The 20770-nt window shown below is 38.4% G+C and overlaps 1 protein-coding gene across 5 annotated transcripts in view; it reads left to right on the forward strand.

Moving 5' to 3' along the window:
- The first annotated feature begins 654 nt into the window (after nucleotides 1–654).
- Nucleotides 655–20770, forward strand: part of IPO8 (importin 8) — an 82899-nt gene continuing 62783 nt past the window's right edge. For 3 of the 5 annotated variants that reach the window (XR_014803667.1, XM_003126400.6, XM_084956429.1), the window contains exons 1-5: nucleotides 655–958; nucleotides 6968–7049; nucleotides 12858–13014; nucleotides 16072–16230; nucleotides 17180–17336. Coding sequence is in view for 4 of the 5 variants with exons in the window: in XM_003126400.6 (XP_003126448.2) it covers nucleotides 875–958; nucleotides 6968–7049; nucleotides 12858–13014; nucleotides 16072–16230; nucleotides 17180–17336 (639 nt within the window). In the remaining variant the exon portion in view is untranslated. The remainder of the gene's footprint in view (nucleotides 959–6967; nucleotides 7050–12857; nucleotides 13015–16071; nucleotides 16231–17179; nucleotides 17337–20770) is intronic. The other 2 variants (XM_005664009.4, XM_084956430.1) reach the window with 1 other exon arrangement.

The following is a 20770-nucleotide window of genomic DNA, read 5'->3' on the forward strand; positions in this document are numbered from 1 at the left end:
TTCGGAAACTCTCAGGCATATCAGTTCCTCTGATCTCTGTATTTCCACAGTTACTTTGTTTAAGTATATTTTTTGTTTACCTTTGTGTCTTCTATCACACCCTAAGTTCCTTCATAGTAACCTGCATTGAATTCATTTTGTTATAATGTGGTACCTAAATATCTCAGTACGCGGGCTCAAAAATACATGTTTAAAAATGTTCAGTCAATGAGTGTGTGAATGAAAGAACTAATGATGGCTCCCACAGACCGAGGGAAGTCCGTCCTCCCGTGGGCTAGATGATCTCAAGGTCCCAAAAAGTCTGCTCTGGAAGAGGCTCCGTTGTAATGATGCCCAAACGGTTCTCGGACTAACAAAAAGTGCCGCTCCATCCATACATGCTTAATTTGGAAGCAGCTGTAAGAGACACCTAGCCAGCTCGTTTCCCTCTCTGGGAAGAGGCGGGAGGCTGTTTTCCGTATGGCAGCAAGGCGGCCTCCTGCCGGAGCTGGTGAGACGTTTTCCTCTGGGGAAGAAGCCGAGACCACTTTCCGTACAGGAGCATGGTGGCCGCCAGTAGGAGCAGCCATATAGCATCACGCCCGGGGGAAGAGGCCGCCGTAAAAGAGGCGCCGCTTCCTCTTCTTACTTCTCCCGCCTCCCACCGGCTGTCGTAAAAGGGTGAATGGAGAGCGAGTTGTGGGGGGTAGAAAGGGAGGACAGGGGGCGCGGAGTCAGAGTGGCGCAGCAAGTGGCTGCAGGTGGCGACGGTGGCGGAGGTTGGGGAGTGAGGTAGTGCAGGGGTCGCGGAGGAGGAGGCTGAGAGGGTCAAAAGAAAAACTAAAGCTGCTGTCTGGCCTACTGGTCCGGGGGCCGCGGAGCCCCCGCCCGGGAGATGGACCTCAACCGGATCATCCAGGCGCTGAAGGGCACCATCGACCCGAAGCTGCGGATTGCAGCTGAGAATGAACTCAACCAGGTGAGGAGCGGGCCTGCGGCGCCCCCCTGCCGCCGAGCTGGCTCTCGGGGCTCTCTCTTCTCCGCACCCCGGATCTCCACCAGCACCCGGGCCCCGACCCCGACGCGTCTCTCGGCCTGTCCCACCCCCGCCCCAGCCCCCGCTCCGGGGTCCGGTGGCGCCGCTCTCCTGGGATCTTTTCTCAGCGGCTCACGCACCTGTTGGCCACCTTTGCATCTTTCCTGTCGTTTTCCTTCCCTAGTGCAGTTTGTTGAGCCCGTTTGGTTCGCAAAAAGAAGCTTTAGCAAGCTTTGCTAGTGTTTTCAGGGTGTGATTTCTTTTCCTTAAGTTCGCTGACTTGGTGGGAAAATACACCTAAAATTCAAATCTGAGTTCGGTTTTTCTGCAGATCCAGCCCTTTTTAGGTGTTGCTCTGGCAAACCCTGCCCATTGCCTGCTTCTGCGGGGTTGGCAGGACCGTGTAGACACTGATTGGCAGTTTTGTTGGAGCGCTGGGAAATGCTGCCGGAAGAGTTTTTTCATGGTGGTACTGCTTTACAAAAGATACGCCGAGTAATATTTGTAGGAATTTTTTATAAATGGTAAAATGTGTAAGACTTTCTTTTATCTTCCATCCTCTATCTTTATGAACTAGCCTTAGTTCGAGTGATAGCACCGACATTTCCATACTAGCTTATATTTTCCTCCTCACCTGTAGGAATAAATCACAGCCTTCTCACTAAAAAGTACGAATTAAGGTCTGTTAATGGATAGAGTGACAGCTGTTTGAGGTTGCAGTAATCCTTAAAATGTAAAGAAATATACCTAAATTAGTGGTTCTCAAAGTGTTGCCCAGGATAAGTAGCATCAGTGTCATTTGGGAACTTGTTGGAAGTGCAAATTATGGGGCTTCACTCTAGACTTTAAAGAAACTCTGGGAGTGGGGTCTAATGATTGGTGTTTTAATTAGCTAACTAGGTGATTCTGTGTTTCCTAAAGTGTAACAACGACTTTCCCAAGTAAATGTTCTGTGGGAGTTAAGTTTTCCCTGGTTAAACTGTGAACCTTTGAAAGGGGTTATTTTAATGGGAAATCCAGTGGAATAAGTGTGAATCTAGGATTTCCATGTGTTAAAAGAGTGAGTGACAACACTGACTCTGGAGAGAAGGTTGAGTTGAACTGAAGCCCCAAAGGGAATGTTTTGGTACTTCAAAAAGAAAAGGGCTCTCACTTACAATAGGGGAAAGTTAAAAGACAGTACCTGTCCGAGGCTTTGCAGAGAAAAAGTACTATATACTGCTTGGCTGGAAGAGTAGTAATCCAGGCTTTGGTTAGGAGGGACAAAGCAAGAGCTGAATTTGCAGTCTGCTAGTATGAACAGGGCAGTTGGCCTGTTTGTGACCCTCTTCTCTTCATGGTGAGGCCAGATGTTATTTTTACAGTGTCTATAGGGGATCATATCTTTGATATCATGTTGTATTTCCCTGCCTCTGTTAGCCTACTGTTGCTTTGTTTCTTAGTCATCAGTGTATAAGTGCAGTTGACTTTACAGATGAGGAAAATGTAGGTGAGAAAAACTTCAGAACTGCAAAGACATTTAGGACCCTTTCTTTCATAGCAAATCCATTCCAACCTTACTCTACCCTGCCCTGCACAATATCCTCTCAAGTCATCACAGACTGCAGTTTCCTCTGCAGCTTCTAAAAGTAGCTTATTGCTATGTCACTCATTTAGCATTATATTTTGTATAATGCTTTGGATTAACATGCTTTTAAGCTTTTTTTGAATTTTCTGTTAAATAGATGACCAAAGTATAATGTCACATAATCTTTTAATAAAATATGATTTTAAGGTCGGGCTTTGTATGCTTATACTTTACCACAACTGTAGCATCCTTCTTTGTGGGATAAACAGGTGGGTAGTCTACCATAAAAGATTAGAGTCCAGCTCATTTATTTTAGTCTAGGTCCCTCATCAGCAAATATGCTCTGTGTAGGAAATGGGGGCAGTTTCTACAGTGTCCTGATTGATTTGTCAGTTGGCATTTAGAAGAATAGGCAGTTTCAAAATATAACAGCCTGTGTTCCAAAAGATAAATTCTTATTTAGAACTATATTTTTTCTGTAGCTGACATTGTTTTGTTACCAGTGAGTGGTTCCTTGACTGTTATATCAGATATTGTTTCTCTGGGGAAGTGTGTAGTTTTATTGGAGGGTATTAAGAATGTATCCTGTACACACTTGTCATTGTCTTTAAACCCAGAAGTCCCTTTGGCAACAGCATAGGAAAGTAGGGATGGATAGATACCTCTTTCAAGGTGTTTTTGTTTTTTCTTTTTTTCTTTTTTTGGCTGTGCCCTGCAGCATGTAGAAATTCCTGGGCCAAGGATCAAACTGGTGCCATGGCAGCAATCTCAGTCAATGCACTGACCACACAGGATCCTTAAGCCACTGTGCCAACAAGGACATCTGGAAAGGTTTCTTAATAAATCATTCTCCATCCATATAGGCTCTATAGGGAAATCAAGATATTACTTTCTTTTTTTTTTCTTTTTTGTCTTTTTTTTCACTATTTATTTGGGTCGCTCCCATGGCATATGGAGGTTCCCAAGCTAGGGGTTGAATTGGAGCTGTAGCCACCAGCCTACGCCAGAGCCACAGCAACGCGGGATCCGAGCCACATCTGCAACCTACCCCACAGCTCACGGCAACACCTGATCGTTAACCCACTGAGCAAGGGCAGGGACCAAACCTGCAACCTCATGGTTTCTAGTCGGATTCGTTAACCACTGTGCCACGATGGGAACTCCAAGATATTACTTTCATTGCCAAGCTTTGGAATCTCTTCTTTTCCATGTATCTGTATGTATCATTTTTATTGACCTTTAAGAGAGTTTGCTTGTATGAATAAAATATTTATCATTAATAAATAACGTATTTGTCATAGAGCTTGCATTCTAGTGGAGAAAAATAATACAATTTCAGGTAATAAGTGCTATAGAGAATAAAGCCCTGGAGAGAGTGTTGGAATGTTTAAGTAGGGTGGTCAGTCTCTGAAGAATGACATCAAGCAGAGACCTAGATGTTGTGAAGAGGTGAAGAACTGGGAGAAGAAGAGAGGGAAGAGCAAGTTCAGTAAAGGCCCTCAACTTGGTGTGTTGGAGGGCTGAAAAAGTTAATGTAAAGGTGGCAGTGAAACAGAGTGGGAGAATATCAGTTCTTTGCTTTAGACGAGGTCTCAGAAAATGCAGAATTTAGCTAAGCAAGGAAACTTTATTTTCAGAAAACTTCACTGATATAAGTCCTTTCAAGAAATCATTGAAAGGTGTATTCTTCTTCTTCGAAACTTGAAGGCCACGGTGGAAAAGGAAACTGGATAAATATTTGCAAGGAAAGTAGTATGAGACTATCTGAATTTACCACTGAATGTTTTAGCTGGCCAAATTCACATAGATTGAATCAAGGCTGAAAGGAGAAGACAAAAAGTTGCAGAAAGTTCTTTGAAATGGCAGTTGTGAAAAGAGGAGTTCCAAAATGTGTACAGTGGCAACAGTGTTGCAATAAAGTAGCATCCACTTTTTAAAAGTAGTTTTACTCTAAGTCTAAAGGTTATTTTGTACTTGTGTATAATAAGTAACTAAACTATGTAGATTAGAACTAAACTAAAGAGATGTTTTACTCATTGATTCACTACAGGATCCTCCAGTGTCTCAAAGGTTATAAACATGAGTTATTTTATAAGAATGTAGGTGTGGAAGGTGAGATTGAGCTAAATCTGTGTTAATTTTGAGTCCTGTAAATTGCTATTAAAAGAAATCTGTTATCATAAAAAACTACTTTAAGGAGTTCCCATTAGTATCCATGAGGATGCGGGGTTTGATCCCTGGCCCCGCTCAGTGGGTTAAGGATCTGGCATTTCCCTGAGCTGTGGTGTAGGTCACAGATGTGGCTCGGATCTGATGTTGCTGTTGTTGTGGCGTAGGTTGGCAGCTGTAGCTCCGATTTGACCCCTGGCCTGGGTATCTCCATATGCTACGGGTGCGGCCCTAAAAAGAAAAAAGAAAAAAATGCTGTTGGAGTTCTCATCGTGGCTTAGTGAAAACAAATCTGACTAGTATCCATGAGGACACAGGTTTGATCCCTGGCCTTGCTTGGTGGGTTAAGGATTCGGCATTGCCTTGAGCTGTGGTGTAGGTCGTAGATGCGGCCTCAGATCTGATGTTGCCATGGCTGTGGCATAGGCCAGCAGCTACAGCTCCGATTCTCGACCCCTAGCCTGGGAACCTCCATATGCTGTGGGTGCAGCCCTCAAAAGACATAAGTAAATAGATAAATAAATAAATACATACATACTGTTAAAAATAAATGAATAGGAAAGGTGGTAAATTAACAAATGGAGTGGTATGCCTACACCCACCTAGTTAGGTACTGAAAGGGATCCCTCCCTAGGTCCAAGCTCCTGGGAGGAGGTAAGCAGGGAGGAGGTAAGTCATTGTCTGGCTTTAGCCTCACTGAGAATTTATGAGTCTTTTCTGGGAATGTCAGCAGGCAGGGCTGAGTGGAAGCTCTGGGAATATGGCAGGCCTGTAATATGCTCCAGGTACTGGCATCTGGAGGGATTGTGGTCAGAAGGAATGGACTGCATTCTCTCTCTTTCTCTCTTTTTTTTGCTTCCAAAGTCAACCATGGCCAGACTAAGGAGTAGGTCAAAGCTGGACATGTCTTTGGGGAGAAATGGCCCAGGCAGCAGGCACTTCATCAGCATGGGCTCACTTCTGCATTGTTAAATTTAAAAGATGCCCTAGCAGCAGAGGGCAGCTGGCGACAATAGTTTTCAACACTGTCCTGTGAGGCACCCTGTTCCAGTCTGCACTGGTTCCTCTTTATAGTTCATGCACTGCTATTGTCCATTTTCTTATGTTGGATCTCCTATTTTCTGTAGCCCATGTGTCCCTATTTTCCTTTTTTTTTTTGGCTGCCCTAAGGCATATGGAAGTTCCTGGGCCGGGGATCAGATCCAAGCCACATTGTGACCTATGCTGCAGCTGTGGCAGTGCCGGATCCTTTAACCCACTGTGCTGGGTTAAAGGCCCACGGAACTGAACCTATGTCATGGTGGTACAGAGATGCCGTGGATCCTGTTGTGCCATGGTGGGAACTCCCTCCCTGTTTTTTTGTTTGTCAGAAATACAATAAACAAAATTGAAGCACAAATAGCATATAAACACTTGCAATGGTTAAGTCATAAAAGTTAAGATCTTAAATTTATAAATAGTTCCTAGAATTTTATTTTATTATTATTATTATTTTTTTTGGTCTTTTTGCTATTTCTAGGGCTGCTCCGGTGGCATATGGAGGTTCCCAGGCTAGGGGTCTAATCGGAGCTGTAGCCGCTGGCCTGTGCCAGAGCCACAGCAATACGGGATCCCAGCGGTGTCTGCAACCTACACCACAGTTCACGGCAACACCAGATCCTTAACCCACTGAGCAAGGCCATGGATTGAACCCTCAACCTCATGGTTCCTAGTTGGATTTCGTTAACACTGAGCCATGACGGGAACTCTGTTCCTAGAATTTTAGAATAAAACAAATACCCTATTGACCAAAGGGTAAGTGGAATAGAAAGAAAACAAATAGCCAACAAACAGGAAAAAAAGTTCAAAGTAAAAGAAATGTCATTTAAAATACAAATAAGGTATAAAATTTTCAAAGGAATAATAAGATAGATGGACACGTAATATATTACTCTTGGGAGTGTTAATGCTACACCCTTTCTGGAGAGCATTTTGACAGTGTAAGTCCAAGAAACATAAAAATGTTATCTTTTATTCATCAATTTTTTCTGAGTAAATTTTTTGATTTGAAGTATTTTAGTAATCATTTTGCTTTGAAGAGTTTTTCTCACTTAAGTTATTTATTTTATATTATTTTTAATATTATTTTATTATAGTGATATATTCAGTAACAGGTGCTAATAGGTATTCATTTATATTGCCCTATTTTTTTATGAAATATTTCTTTGTAATTTCAGTCTTACAAGATTATCAATTTTGCCCCCAGTTTACTTCGGATTATAGTCTCTGACCATGTGGAATTCCCAGTACGACAGGCAGGTGAGTTGGTTCTTTTTTAATCCTTTATAAATTTATTTGTGGGAAAAAGTAGAACTAGAGTTTTTATTTCAATTCCAAGTATCTTCTTTCTTTGAAAACATACACACATGAAGTATTTCTAATGCCTTAAAAACTCACTCTCTTTTTGCCTGGAAATTTAGAGGTCCATACTGAGCTCTTAAATATGCCCTAGTTTTTTCTTTGCTCTTCTCCCTTCCAGCTTCTTTCTGCCTCTTCCTTGTAACTTTGCTATTTTCCCCTCTTAGCTTTCCCAGTTTTAGTAGCTTTCTGTCCCTAATATTTTATGATTCCCCGTGGCCTTGCCTTTGGGCCCACAGGTTAAGACCGTGTTTTATATATGTGAATTCAGCCCCATTCGTGCATCAGATCAGGAAGCAGTGTATCACATAGGTGCTCCTAACCACGTGGCTGGGCAGCAAGCAGGACTTTTGTTAGAAACATGGCACTTACTTTTGAGTCTGTGGGACCTTAGGGATAGTTCCTTAATGTTGTGTATTGTTCTTCTTTTTGCTTTTTTTGTGAGCTGGTCATTAGAACCCAGAAGGTAAAAAAATGAAGAAAGCCTTGGAGTGTCATGAGTCCTGAAAAGAGAATAATGTCAACATAAAGGGGGTAAAATGACAACTATTAAAATATATATAATTAAAGAGACCTTTAAAAATTATGTGACACATACTCATAGATAATTTGGGCAACAGAGAAAAATACAAAGAAAAAAGTAAAAAAAAAAAAAATTACCTGACATTCATCACTCAGAAAAGGTGAACATTATTAGTCTTTGCATGTGTTCAGATATCTAGATAACTTTCTAGATAGAGGAACGATTTTATAGAAAAGGGGTTATACTCTGCATGCGGATAAACATATTTATTTTACTTGAACATAACAGAATGAAAAAGAAATCATTAAGCTTAGGAAAAATATTTATAGCAATGTGTTTGCTTTCCTAAACAATCCCTTTGTGGTTAAGATTAGAAAAACCTTTGGAAAAACATTCACGTTGGAATTATTTTTTACTTTAATGAAGTTTATAAGACTTATGTAAGTGTTTTGAAACAGTTTGATCTTTGACTCTGTTTAATCTTTGTTTTATAAAATAGGACTGTTTTGAAACCACATTTTGCTAAATCAAACCTATTTATTTATTTATTTATTGCTTTTTAGGGCACCACCTGCGGCATATGGAAGTTCCCAGGCCAGGAGTTGAATCTGGGCTGCAGCTGCTGGCCTATGCCACAGGGGATCTGAGCCGTGTATGCCTACAATGCAGCTCATGGCAGTGCCGGATCCTTAATTCACTGAGCGAGGCCAGGGATTGAACCTGCATCCTCATGGATACTAGTCAGGCTCGTTACCTCTGAGCCGCAATGGGAACTCCAGTGGAACTTATTTTAATAACCTATGTGTTTATAGATCCATTGTGAAGTTCCTATTATGAAGCTTTGTAGAAATAGAATTTTTAAAGATCTTAAAGCAATGTGCTAATTAAATATGTCTTCTTTATATGACATATAAACATTACAAAAACCAGATATGCTGTAGATATGCTGGTTTTAAAAAGTAACAAAAATCTGTTTGTATTACACATGTGATTTTATAATTTCCTTTTTAAAATTTAGCCATATACCCTTGGGGAATCATTCCATGTCAGTGCACATACATGTGCTTTATTCTTTATAACAATTATTCAAGTATTTGTTTGTATTAGAATTATGGTGGTTTATTTATAATTATCTGATATTAATGGACATTTCCTTTATTGTCCCTTTTTGTTGTTGTTAATAGAGACAATGCTAAAATGAGCATCCTTGGACACATATCTCTGTATATCCATGGGGATATTTTCATAGAATAAATTGTAACATGGAAAGGTGAAGGATATTAGCAGGTGAAGGATATTAGAAGTATTAACATTTAGAATTTTGAATCTTATCCCCAAGTTGCATTTGTTTGCTCTTTCTATCAATAATGCATTAGAATGCTGGGTTCTCCATGTCCTCACCAACTCTATACAACTTTGAGTCTTAATAACTTAGGTAACCAAAACTTGGGTGTATTTTGATATAAAATGTTAATGGCATTTAAAGGATACTTTTTTCTTCATAATTTATGTAGATTTCAAATTTGTTAGCCACAGGACAGAGTTTGTCTTGGTGGTTGACCATTTCCTAATATATTAGGACAACTTTCTGGTTTAGAACATCTCTTTTATCAACAGTATGAAATATACTATGTAGAATTCTACTGTAACTATCATAAATTTAAGTGCCATTTATAAGTTTTCTGTTCTGTTTAGTCTATTATTAAAATACAGAGGTCCTGGAGTTCCCGTCGTGGCTCAGTGGTTAACGAATCCGACTAGGAACCATGAGGTTGTGGGTTCAATTCCTGGCCTTGCTCAGTAGGTTAAGGATCTGGCACTGCCGTGAGCTGTGGTGTGGGTCGCAGACACGGCTCAGATCCCGCGTTACTGTGGCTCTGGTGTAGGCCGGTGGCTACGGCTCCGGTTAGACCCCTAGTCTGGGAAACCTCCATATGCCGCGGGAGCGGCCTTAGAAAACGGCAAAAAGACAAAAAAACCAACAACAACAACAAAAAACAGAGGTCCCAAGAATATGATAGTAACACCCAGAGAGATAATGCATCATTTTAGCATGATATTTGAAAAAGAATGATGTGGCTTTGATTAAAAAAATGTAAGCCTGTATAAAGCTGTAAAAAATTATGCTAATATTAAGTGAAAGATTATAGTTCTCTAAAATTTTCAGTTCTTGATTTTTTTTTCCTGGGCAGTTTTTTCCCTTTTTCTGAATTTATTTTTATTGAAATATGGTTGATTTACAATGTTATGTTAGTTTTTGGATATATATATATATATATATATATATATATATATATATATATATATAGTTTGCATTTGCTAATCTCAAACTCTCAGTCTGTCCCTCCCCCACCTCAACCCCGCCCCCCCAGCAACCACAAGTTTATTCTCTGTCTGTGAGTCTGTTTATATTTCATAGATAAGTTATTTTGATTGTATTTTATATTCTACATGTAAATGATACTATATGGTTTTTGTCTCTTCCTGACTTCACTGAGTTTGATAATCTCTAGGTCCATCCATGTTGCTGTAAATGACACTATTTCATTCATTTTTATGGCTGAGTGGTATTCCACTGTATATATGTATATCATCTTTATCCATTCATCTGTCGATGGACATTTAGGTTGTTTCCATGTCTTGGCTACTGTGAATAGTGTTGCAATGAACATAGAGGTGCATGTATCTTTATGCCTTATAGTTTTGTCCAGATATGTAGCTTGTGGGCAATTCTGAAATATTCTTGCTATTATCAAGCAAGCTTATTAGTCAATGTCCTATATTACCTTACTTTGAAGAAATCGGGAAAAAAGGTAATATTTTGATATGGGCAAACAAAACAAAATAAATTTGGATGTTTGCTCCATGTTTTCCTTTTGAGGTATTGACAAGCTTATTAACATTATTAATATTACCATGTAATGTTCAGAGAAGGGAGCCAATCTTAAATTTAGGATAGTTGTCAGAAATCTCTCAAATGACTTCCAGTTTTTCACTCCTTACCTATAAAGAGAAGAGACTCTTTAATATATGTAAACTTAGGTTCTGAAATGTACTTCCATTAGTACGTTTTGGAGTTGCTATGAGCAGAAATAATTTGAATTTAAAAGCGATAGTTGAGTTCCCGCTGTGGCTCAGCAGTAACGAACCTGATTAGTAACCATGAGAATGTGGGTTCAATCCCTGGCCTCGCTCAGTGGGCTAAGGATTCTGCGTTGTCATGAGCTGTGGTGTAGGTTGTAGATGTGGCTTGGATCTGGCATTGCTGTGGTTGTGGTTTAGGCTGGCAGCTACAGCTCTGATTCAACCCCTAGCCTGGGAACTTCCATATGCGGCCCTATAAAAGCCAAAAAAAGAAAAGTAGTTGAGACGTATTACATTAGACCTGAAAAAGTCATTGTTGATGACTGATGTGGGACCAACATTTGAAAAATAGGGTGATTTCTGGTTTTCATTAGTTGTCTTCTTTTTGTTCTGACTTTTGGAATATGTATTTCCAAAAGATGGATAGGGAGAGGCTTTAAAGATTAAGTTTATAGTTAAGTTATTCACAGGTTATTTGTTAAGTTAATTTCAGTTTTTCGAGAATATAGAACCTGGAAACAAACAGAACGGTGCCTCTTATTAGTCTAGAATGACTTCAAGTAACTGTTTTGTTAGAACTCATGTGTCCTATTTGTAGGAAATTCCTTGGCTCTTACTCAGAATCAATCTTGTTTTAGATATAGTATAGACATTATGTTACTTTATTTCCTAACCTTTAACAGATTAAAGTAATAACAAGGGAGATAGGGGCTACTAAATTCCTATGAAAAATGGTGAAGCTTAGAAGCATCAACTCAGAAAACACAGCATTCTTCTTCACTGAGTTTATTGGCATCCTTCCGCTGTGAGGTTATGGAACCCAGTTGCCCTGTGTAGGGTGGCTCTGGGTCCAGAGGATAGAGCTTAGGTGAGTTTGAGAAGGAGAGAAGTGTGTGTGTGTTTTAAAGTCAGTTTCAAACTAAGATGTTTGAAATTGTAAGTGAATTTTGCAGAAAAGCAAATTTGAATACTTAATTTCTTTATGAATGGAGACAAAAATTTCTGTTTTCTTTCTTAGCTCTGGCAAATGGTTAGATACTTGAGTTAAATGATTGAAGGAAGATTTTAGATTATTGGTAGAGTTTAAATTATTTTTGGTATTTTTCCTTTATTCTTGGTAATCTATGGTTATCCATAAGAGTAATTAATATTTTCTTTTCAAGTTATTCATTTCAGCTTTAACTAATCAGCGGTTTATTTCAACACATACAAATTTGTAGTGTGCCTTTTATATAGGCCATCTGATATGGTGTCCCATAATAAAAATATTTTTTTAGTTATAAAATTAACAGCATTTGATGACTGAATTATGAGTTAAGTCCATGATTTTTATCTTGTCTGTATCTTTGCTGCCTGAAAAAACAAAACAGACAGAACAAAAAGAAGACAACTAACCATAAAACAGAAATCACACTATTTTTCACACTTATTTTTATTTATAAGACTAGTTCTGTAGGGATTAAAATGGTTTGGTGTATAATATGATTTTTCTTTTTGCAAAGATTAATTTCATGAAATTAGTCAGAAGTGCTGACAGGTTGGACCATATTCTTAGATCATTTATTCATTTTTTCAACAGTTTATGTGTTTTTATTACCAGTGACTAGTATATAATAAAAATACTGAAGTAAAAGATGATACTTAGTCTAGAACCTGTTTGATCTGATATAAAAAAAGACAAAACCCCAAACTAACTAATTCTCTCTCTCTCAAATAATTTTTGTTTTTCAGTATTAGGCCTTATAAATAGTATGACTCATGATCTCAAAGTGCAGTTTGCAGTTAGTAGAGTTTCGTTTAGATCATCATGTATTTAGTCTAAAGATACATACTTGAGTTCTAGATCATTTTTCTGTATATAAACTCTTGATTTAATACGATGTTTTCTGCTTCGACTTACTTTACTAGCGAAAGAGAAACTTCAAATTTATATGTATATTTCTTTCCCCACTTGGCTATTTATAACTGGAAGATTTTCCATTTTTGCTAGGTATCATGTTTAGCATTGAAGGGTTTAGCCTTTCATGCTCTGTAAATCTGAATGAAAGCCATTTTTTCAATACTGCTACATTAGCATTTTTTTTTTTTTTTCTCTCATTTAGCTGCCATTTACTTGAAGAACATGGTGACACAATACTGGCCGGACCGAGAACCTCCACCAGGAGAAGCAATATTTCCATTCAACATTCATGAAAATGATCGCCAGCAAATACGTGATAATATTGTAGAAGGAATAATTCGGTCTCCAGATTTAGTGAGGTACATTATACTATATCTATCTGATTAGTAGGGCCACAAAATATATCAATGAGGGAGGTTGGATTTAATCATAGGCCTCAAGTTTGTTTTGTTAAAGATACAAAGTCATGAAGATGGGCACTCAGATAATACAGTTTTAGTTAGTTGTTTTTTTTTTGCATTTATAATTCTTTGTCTTAAAATAGTTTAGAAAAGATGTACTTGCTGTAAGTTGCCACAAAAAGTGTTACAGCAAAAATCAAATGGAACGAAAATCGTTGTATAGATCCCTACTACATTGATAACTAATGTACTTAGTTATGACCTTTAGATTTTTACCATTTGCTTCTCTTTCCCCAGATACAGGGAAAATGACTTCTGGGAATTTTAACCTACCACTTTTTGTAACACTTTATCTATTTTTTAATTCATTTTTATGAACTGAGTATCTTTTTCTTTGAGGAGAAAGTATAAATTAGAAGAATTATCTCTTGTTTTCCAAATTTAGATTAGCAGCTGTAGCACAGTACTGTCCATTAGAGCTTTCTGCAGTGGTGGAAATCTCTGTCCGCACTACCTGATACTTAGCCACGTGGCCTAAAAGCCAACTGAGTACTTGAAATGTGTCTAGTGTCACTGAGGAACTAATTTTTTTTTTTTTTTGGCTGCACTCTTGGCATGCTGAAGTTCCTGGGCCAGGGATCAAACCTGAGCCACAGCAGTGACAATGCCGGATCCTTAATCTGCTAAGCCACGAGGAAACTCCTGAGGGACTACACTTTTTTTTTTTTTTTTTTTTTTTGCTATTTCTTTGGGCCGCTTCCGCGGCATATGGAGGTTCCCAGGCTAGGGGTCCAATCGGAGCTGTAGCCACCGGCCCACGCCAGAGCCACAGCAACGCAGGATCCGAGCCGCGCCTGCAACCTACACCACAGCTCACGGCAACGCCGGATCATTAACCCACTGAGCAAGGGCAGGGACCGAACCCGCAACCTCATGGTTCCTAGTCGGATTCGTTAACCACTGCGCCACGACGGGAACTCCGGGACTACACTTTTAATTTAATTTTGACTAAGTGACAGTGTGCGCACATAGCTAGTGGCTCCCCTATTGGACAGCAAAGCTGTGAAGTCAGAAGAATAATGCAATTTTAAAATAGGAGAAACAAATTCTTTTCAACATGAGCAAGTGATTAGGTTTCTTTTGAAAATGGAGGAGGGAAATAATAGAAACCGAGGTATGGAAATAAAATTATTTAGTTTCAAGAACTTAGATGTATCTTTGTCTGTGAGTGTGTAATACACATATGCCCTAAGCAGAGGAAAGAAAAGGAAGTATGAGAGGGACAGTGAGGAAAGAGGACAAATATGGAACTCCTCTTTGTGCAGTTGTTTTGTTAAGAGGAAAAAATTGATGTCCTGGTGAAAGAAAAGCATCCTTATTCTCACTGGTTGCCCACATCCATTCTGGCACTGGCTTCCCTATGGTACCACCAGATATCCATTTCTTGTCAAAGTCTTTGCATTTCAGATCTCTCTGAATCTTGTAGGCAATGCTTCTACACAGTAATACATGAAAGGATGGCTGTTCACAGTTGTCCTTTGCTTGTCTTGGAATGAGAAAGGATTAAGAGGGTTAATCTGAAGATGAGATTAAATGAATGAAAAGTTTCAGTTTTATTGAATACAGATATTATCTACTGGTTGTTTAGGAACAGTTGCTGGTGGCACAAGAGGATATCTTTATTGTGATATTCTTTGTAGCTTTGCCTTTCTTACGTCTTGAAGGCTAACTCTAACCACTCTGGAAGAAATATTCTGAAAGTTTATAGAAGAGTATTACAAAGGATCTTTTGCAAATTGATTTATAACATAAGGAAAAAGGATTATTTGTTTCATTTCAGTGAATTCAAGTTATTCAACTGAACACATACCTTTTTCTTCTCACTGTGGATTTACTTTCTTACCATTTGCAAGTGACCATGTAAGGATATACTGATAATTTGTAGAAGAGAAATTTTTTGCCTTCACTTTCTTTTCAATCCCAGTTAAAATTGGGATCCAGTTGAAGAATGATGCCTGACCTGATGCATTATGTGATCACATCTTTTTTTATCACTTAACTTTGTAATTTTATTAAAGAGATGCCTTTTTTTTTTTTTTTTTCTGTTTTATGTCTGCCCTCTTGCTTTTTTCTTTAATTCTTGGGGAAAAACTCTTAGCTTTCCTCTTCAATAATTGCCAGCTAATGCTTATTATTTATACCCAACTTATAGAAATTAGTATCTGAGGAATCTCTGGTAGGTGTAGTATCCTGTATGGCTGGGAACTGACAATGAATGGTTCAAGCCTTGGCCTCACAGAGGTGCTTCTTGCTGTGATGTGGGCCTCCATTTTACTTTCTTTGACCGTTTTTAGTTGAAGTGATAAAATGTTTTTAGTTTTGTTTTCTTCTTAGGCTATGATAACCAAAATACAAAATATAATAAGCTGGGAAATTTTATAGAGCTGGGGTGGATCCACTGTTTTTTGAAAAAGTTTTATGAATTTACTTTTAAATTCTCTTTTTTTAAAGCAAAGTTGTATTTAGGATATTATCATTTGAAAGATGTCATTCATTTTAGGCAGTCAACCTTGGTGTTTGTTTTCTTTCAGTTTTTCTTTCTTTTTTTAGGGGGGAGGGGCACACCTGTGGCATATGGAAGTTTCTAGCTTGGGTCCAATCAGAGCTGCATCTGCCAGCGTACATCACAGCCACAGCAACACCATATCCAAGCTGTGTCTGCAACCTACACCATAGCTCATGACAATGCTGGATCCCCTAACCCACTGAGCAAGGCCAGGGATAGAACCCATGTCCTCATGGATATTAGTCGGGTTTGTTACTGCTGAGCCATGACGGGAATTCCTGAGGAGGTTTTTCTTGATAGGATTACTCTTTTCCTTCCAACCCTAGATAGATAACTATATAATGTAGGTAAATGGGAATCAGAGTGTTTTTATGTAAAATATTAGAGGTCTTTGAAGCCTGATATTTATAACTACTTAGATTTTGGACTTTTTCCCCCCCACCTTATAGAGTCCAGTTAACAATGTGTCTCCGTGCCATCATTAAATACGATTTCCCTGGTCATTGGCCAGCGGTAGTCGACAAGATAGACTATTACTTGCAATCACAGAGCAGTGGAAGCTGGCTTGGCAGTTTATTATGTCTGTATCAACTGGTGAAGACGTATGAGTAAGTTGATTTCTGTTGGTTGAAGATACCAGCCATGTGTTACTTGGAAAGAATTACATTGCATAGAGGGGTCTGCTATGATTATTCTGCAGAATGATGTTAGTTTGGTAAATACAGTTAAACATGTTTATTTTCTACAGTTTTTCAAAGACTATTTAATCTGCTAATGTACTAATCTCTAAGGTAGTCCTTCTCAAATTTATTTGTTAGTCTCAGCTTTCCTTGGAAACTGATGGAGAGGTACCTTAACATTTGTCTTTAAGTGAGCATATTGTTAAGTAAAACAAACATTTACTTTTTTGGATGCAAGGTAAACAATGTTTAAGTTTCTCTGTTGGTGACTTTCTTTTCTGTAAAAGTTGTTTGGGAGGTGTGGGACTAGTGTTGCATTTAATAGCATTGCTTTCTAGTATCTAAGGGGATTGTTTTCCTGCAGTCGATAGTCTTCCTTTTAAAAGAATTTTTAGAGACTATTTTAGATGGATACCTAGTTAAAGTGATCTAAGAGCACCTAAATTTGTATACTGTTTTAACATCTCAATGTAGGAGAGTGGATGAATCAATGTTTCCCCCCGTATTATATGTTATATAATAGGAATGTCTTTTTAAACTGACATTCAACTTGTATAGGAAGGATTGTGATATGATGAAAACTAATTTCAGTACTAAAAAATTCATATAGGAAAGTTGCAAAGCTGTCTTGGATTTTTTTTTAAACTAGTTTCTTTCTGGAAGGATTTTAGGTATTCTGCTTAAAATAGGGATGTGCTTTCTCAAAGTTCTTTTCATGTTTATTCTAACAATCCAAGTAGAAAATATAAGTCTGTGTTTGGTATGTTATTGTTTTATTAGCTTTATGTAGTTTAGAAAGTATTGTTTTTCATTCATTGTTTATAGCTCTTTTGTGGGGAGAAATTATTTTTCTCTCTTTTTGTCTTTGCTTGTGTAGATATAAGAAAGCAGAGGAAAGAGAACCTCTTATAGCAGCAATGCAAATATTTCTGCCTCGTATTCAGCAACAAATCATGCAGCTCCTTCCTGATTCCTCACATTATTCTGTTTTACTACAGAAGCAGATCCTGAAAATCTTTTATGCACTTGTTCAGGTAAGTTTCTATAGCAGAAGATGACTATGGTGCTTGTATTTCTGCCTGACACATAGAAAGTTCTCAGTAAGTGTCTGTTATTGTTAAAAATTGCACATTATATATTCTCACTATATTAAAAAAAAAAAAAAAATCCTTGTGAGAGAAGAGGCTTGCAGAAGTCAGCTTAATTGTCCGAGTTAACTGAGTGGCAGAGCTGAGATTCAGTGTTTGTTTCCCTTTCGTTCCAGTATCTGAAGTCTGAGTATGGAAGAAACAAGGTAGTCAGCTGCGCTAAAAACTGGTAATTTGACTAATTTGTCCATAGCATTCTGCCTATAGATTAGTTACGATTATAGGTAAATGGGAAAGTAAAGAAGAGAGCCCCCTTTAAAAAAATCTTCCTTAGGGAAATCACTTTGAGGCAGATGTTTTTGTTGTTGTTGTTATTATTATTTTTTAAATGGTTATTTCCTCAATACAGTTTTTTTTTTTCTGCTGTACAGCATGGTGACCCAGTTACACATGCATGTACACATTGTATTTTTGCAATTATCATGCTCCATCATAAGTGACTAGACATAGTTCCCAGTGCTACACAGCAGGATCTCATCGCTAATCCATTCCAAAGGCAATAGTTTGTATCTCTTAACCCCAATCTCCCCAACCACCCCACTCCCTACCCCTTGGCAACCACAAATCTATTCTGCAAGTCCATGATTTTTTTTTCTGTGGAAAGAGTCATTTGTGCCTTATATTAGATACCAGATGTAAGTGATATCATATGGTATTTGTCTTTCTCTTTCTGACTTACTTCACTCAGTATGAGAGTCTCCATCCATGTTGCTGCAAATGGCATTATTTCATTCTTTTTGGTGGCTGAGTAGTAGTCCATTGTGTATATATACCACATCTTCCTAATCCAGTCGTCTGTTGATGGACATTTGGGTTGTTTCCATGTCTTGGCTATTGTGAATAGAGCTGCAATGAACATACGGGTACATGTGTCTTTTTTAAGGAAAGTTTTGTCCGGATATATGCCCAAGAGTGGGATTACTGTGTCATATGGTAGTTCTGTGTATAGATTTCTAAGGTATCTCCATAGTGGTTGTACCATTTTTTATTCAGTGATATCTTTTGCCATTAGATATAGTAATACCCTATTTATTCAGTTTTTTTTTTTTTTGTCTTTTTTTTGCTATTTCTTTGGGCCGCTCCCGCGGCATATGGAGGTTCCCAGGCTAGGGGTCTAATCGGAGCTGTAGCTACTGGCCTACGCCAGATCCACAGCAACGCGGGATCCGAGCCGCGTCTGCAACCTACACCACAGCTCACGGCAACGCCGGATCATTAACCCACTGAGCAAGGGCAAGGACCGAACCCGCAACCTCATGGTTCCTAGTCAGATTCGTTAACCACTGCACCACGACGGGAACTCCAATACCCTATTTATTCAAAGGCCAGAGTTCTCTTTCCTGTTGGGATAAGCATAGCCAGGATGAGGAAGTTAGAGGCTTATGAAATGGTTTTCTTAAAGCCTCTACCTCTATTTGGTTTGCTAAGAGAATAAGATCTAAATTTTTTTTTCTCTCAACATGTATGTGCTAAAAACCTAAAAAAAAATTAAAAATTCATTATTGTAAACCATTTGGTATTATGCTATATGCTACTGTAGCAATATTCTTCACGGGGAAATTTCGAAAGCTGTAAGAGCCACAGTTACAGTGATAATTTAGTAAAAAGTGATTGACAATTTGGGAAGAGGCAGAAACATTTATGTTTTAAAAAGTATGATACAATTTAATTGATTTTGTCTAAGCATTTATTAAATATTTATTGTGTACAAGGCACTTGAATGTTCCATGCATACTTCAGAAGTCATCTGTCCAAAAATGAACTCATTGTCACTTCCCTCAGCTTTGAGCCTGATCCTCCTCTGTTCCCCATTAAAGCCAACTGACTCCCCACTGCACTTAGAACAAAATGTGAACTTCACATGCCTTATAAAACCCTTCATCTCTTGTTATACTTGGCTTTAGCTTTTGTACTTTACGCTCCAGCCATGCAGAAATTCTTTCAGCTTCATGAGGTGGCTGTGTCCTTTCTCTCTTCTGAGAGTTTCTTGCTTCTTTAAGGTACTGTGTATCTCTTCTAGGAACTTGTCTCTGATATTCCCAGGCTGTATTAGGTGGGCCTCCTGGGTGCCCTTGTCAACATTATACTGCTTTTATCCATACTGTTTGTCACACCATATTGTAATTCCTTATTTAAATGTGTTTTTTTCCTCACCTAGAGTGTAAGCTTTGTGAGGACAGAAACTGTTTCTTACTTATGATTATGTTCTTAGTGTATAGCAGGTTTTGCAGTGCATGCATGCAGAGATGCTACGCCTCATCTCTTGTAGCTCATTGTTTAGTAGGGGTGGGGGTTGCACACTATAATACAGTGGACTGTGATATCATGCCTCAGTGTAGAGGAAAGTAATTGAAAAAATGTTTCTTAAATGTTTCATGAGGTAAAGATTTTCTTTATTTTTTTTGTAAAGTATTTTTTTAAATTAGAGTGGATTTACAGTGTACAGCAAAGTGACCCAGTGACTAGGTGTGTGTATGTGTGTATATATATATATATGAACACAAACATGTTATTTTTTCTTATATTGTCTTCTATCATGGCCTATCCCAAGAGATTAGATATAGTTCCCTGTGCTATACAAGAGGACTTCATTGCTTATCCATTCTAAATGTAATAGTTTGCATCTACCAACCCCAAACTCCCTGCCTGTCCCACCACCCTTCTCCCTCCTAGCAACCACAGGCCTGTTCTCTATGTTTGTGAGTCTTTGTGTCCCACAGGTAGGTTCATATTTTGCATTCCACATATAAGAGATACATTTGTCTTTCTCTTTCAGACTTCATTTAGTACGAGAATTTCTAGTTGCATCTATGTTGCTGCAGATGGTATTATTTCATTTTTTTTATGGCTTAGTAGTATTCCACCGTGTGTGTGTGTGTGCCACACCTTAATCCATTCATCTATTGATGGACATTTAGGTGGTTTCATGTCTTGGCTATTGTGAATAGTGTTGCAGTGAACATAGGGATGCATGTATCTTTTTGAATGAAAGTTTTGTCCAGATGTATACCCAGAAGTCAGATTGCTAGATCATATGGTAATTCTATATTCAGTTTTCTGAGGTATCTCCATACTATTTTCCATAGTGGTTGTACCAGTTTATATTCCCACCAACAGTGTAGGAGGGTTCCCTTTTCTCCACACCCTCCAGCATTTTTTATTTGTAGACTTATTAATGATGACCATTCTGAATGGTGTGATGTGGTACCTCATTGTAGTTTTGATTTGCATTTCTCGAATAATTAGTGATGTTGAACATCTTTTCATGTGTTTGTTGGCCATCTATATGTCTTCTTTGGAGAAATGTATTTAGGTTTTCT

This window comes from Sus scrofa, chromosome 5 (genome assembly GCF_054392235.1).
Source record: "Sus scrofa isolate SSC_HxYL_T2T_F1_AM1 chromosome 5, Sscrofa_HxYL_maternal_Yorkshire_Landrace_v2.0, whole genome shotgun sequence".
Classification (NCBI taxonomy): Eukaryota; Metazoa; Chordata; class Mammalia; order Artiodactyla; family Suidae; genus Sus; species Sus scrofa.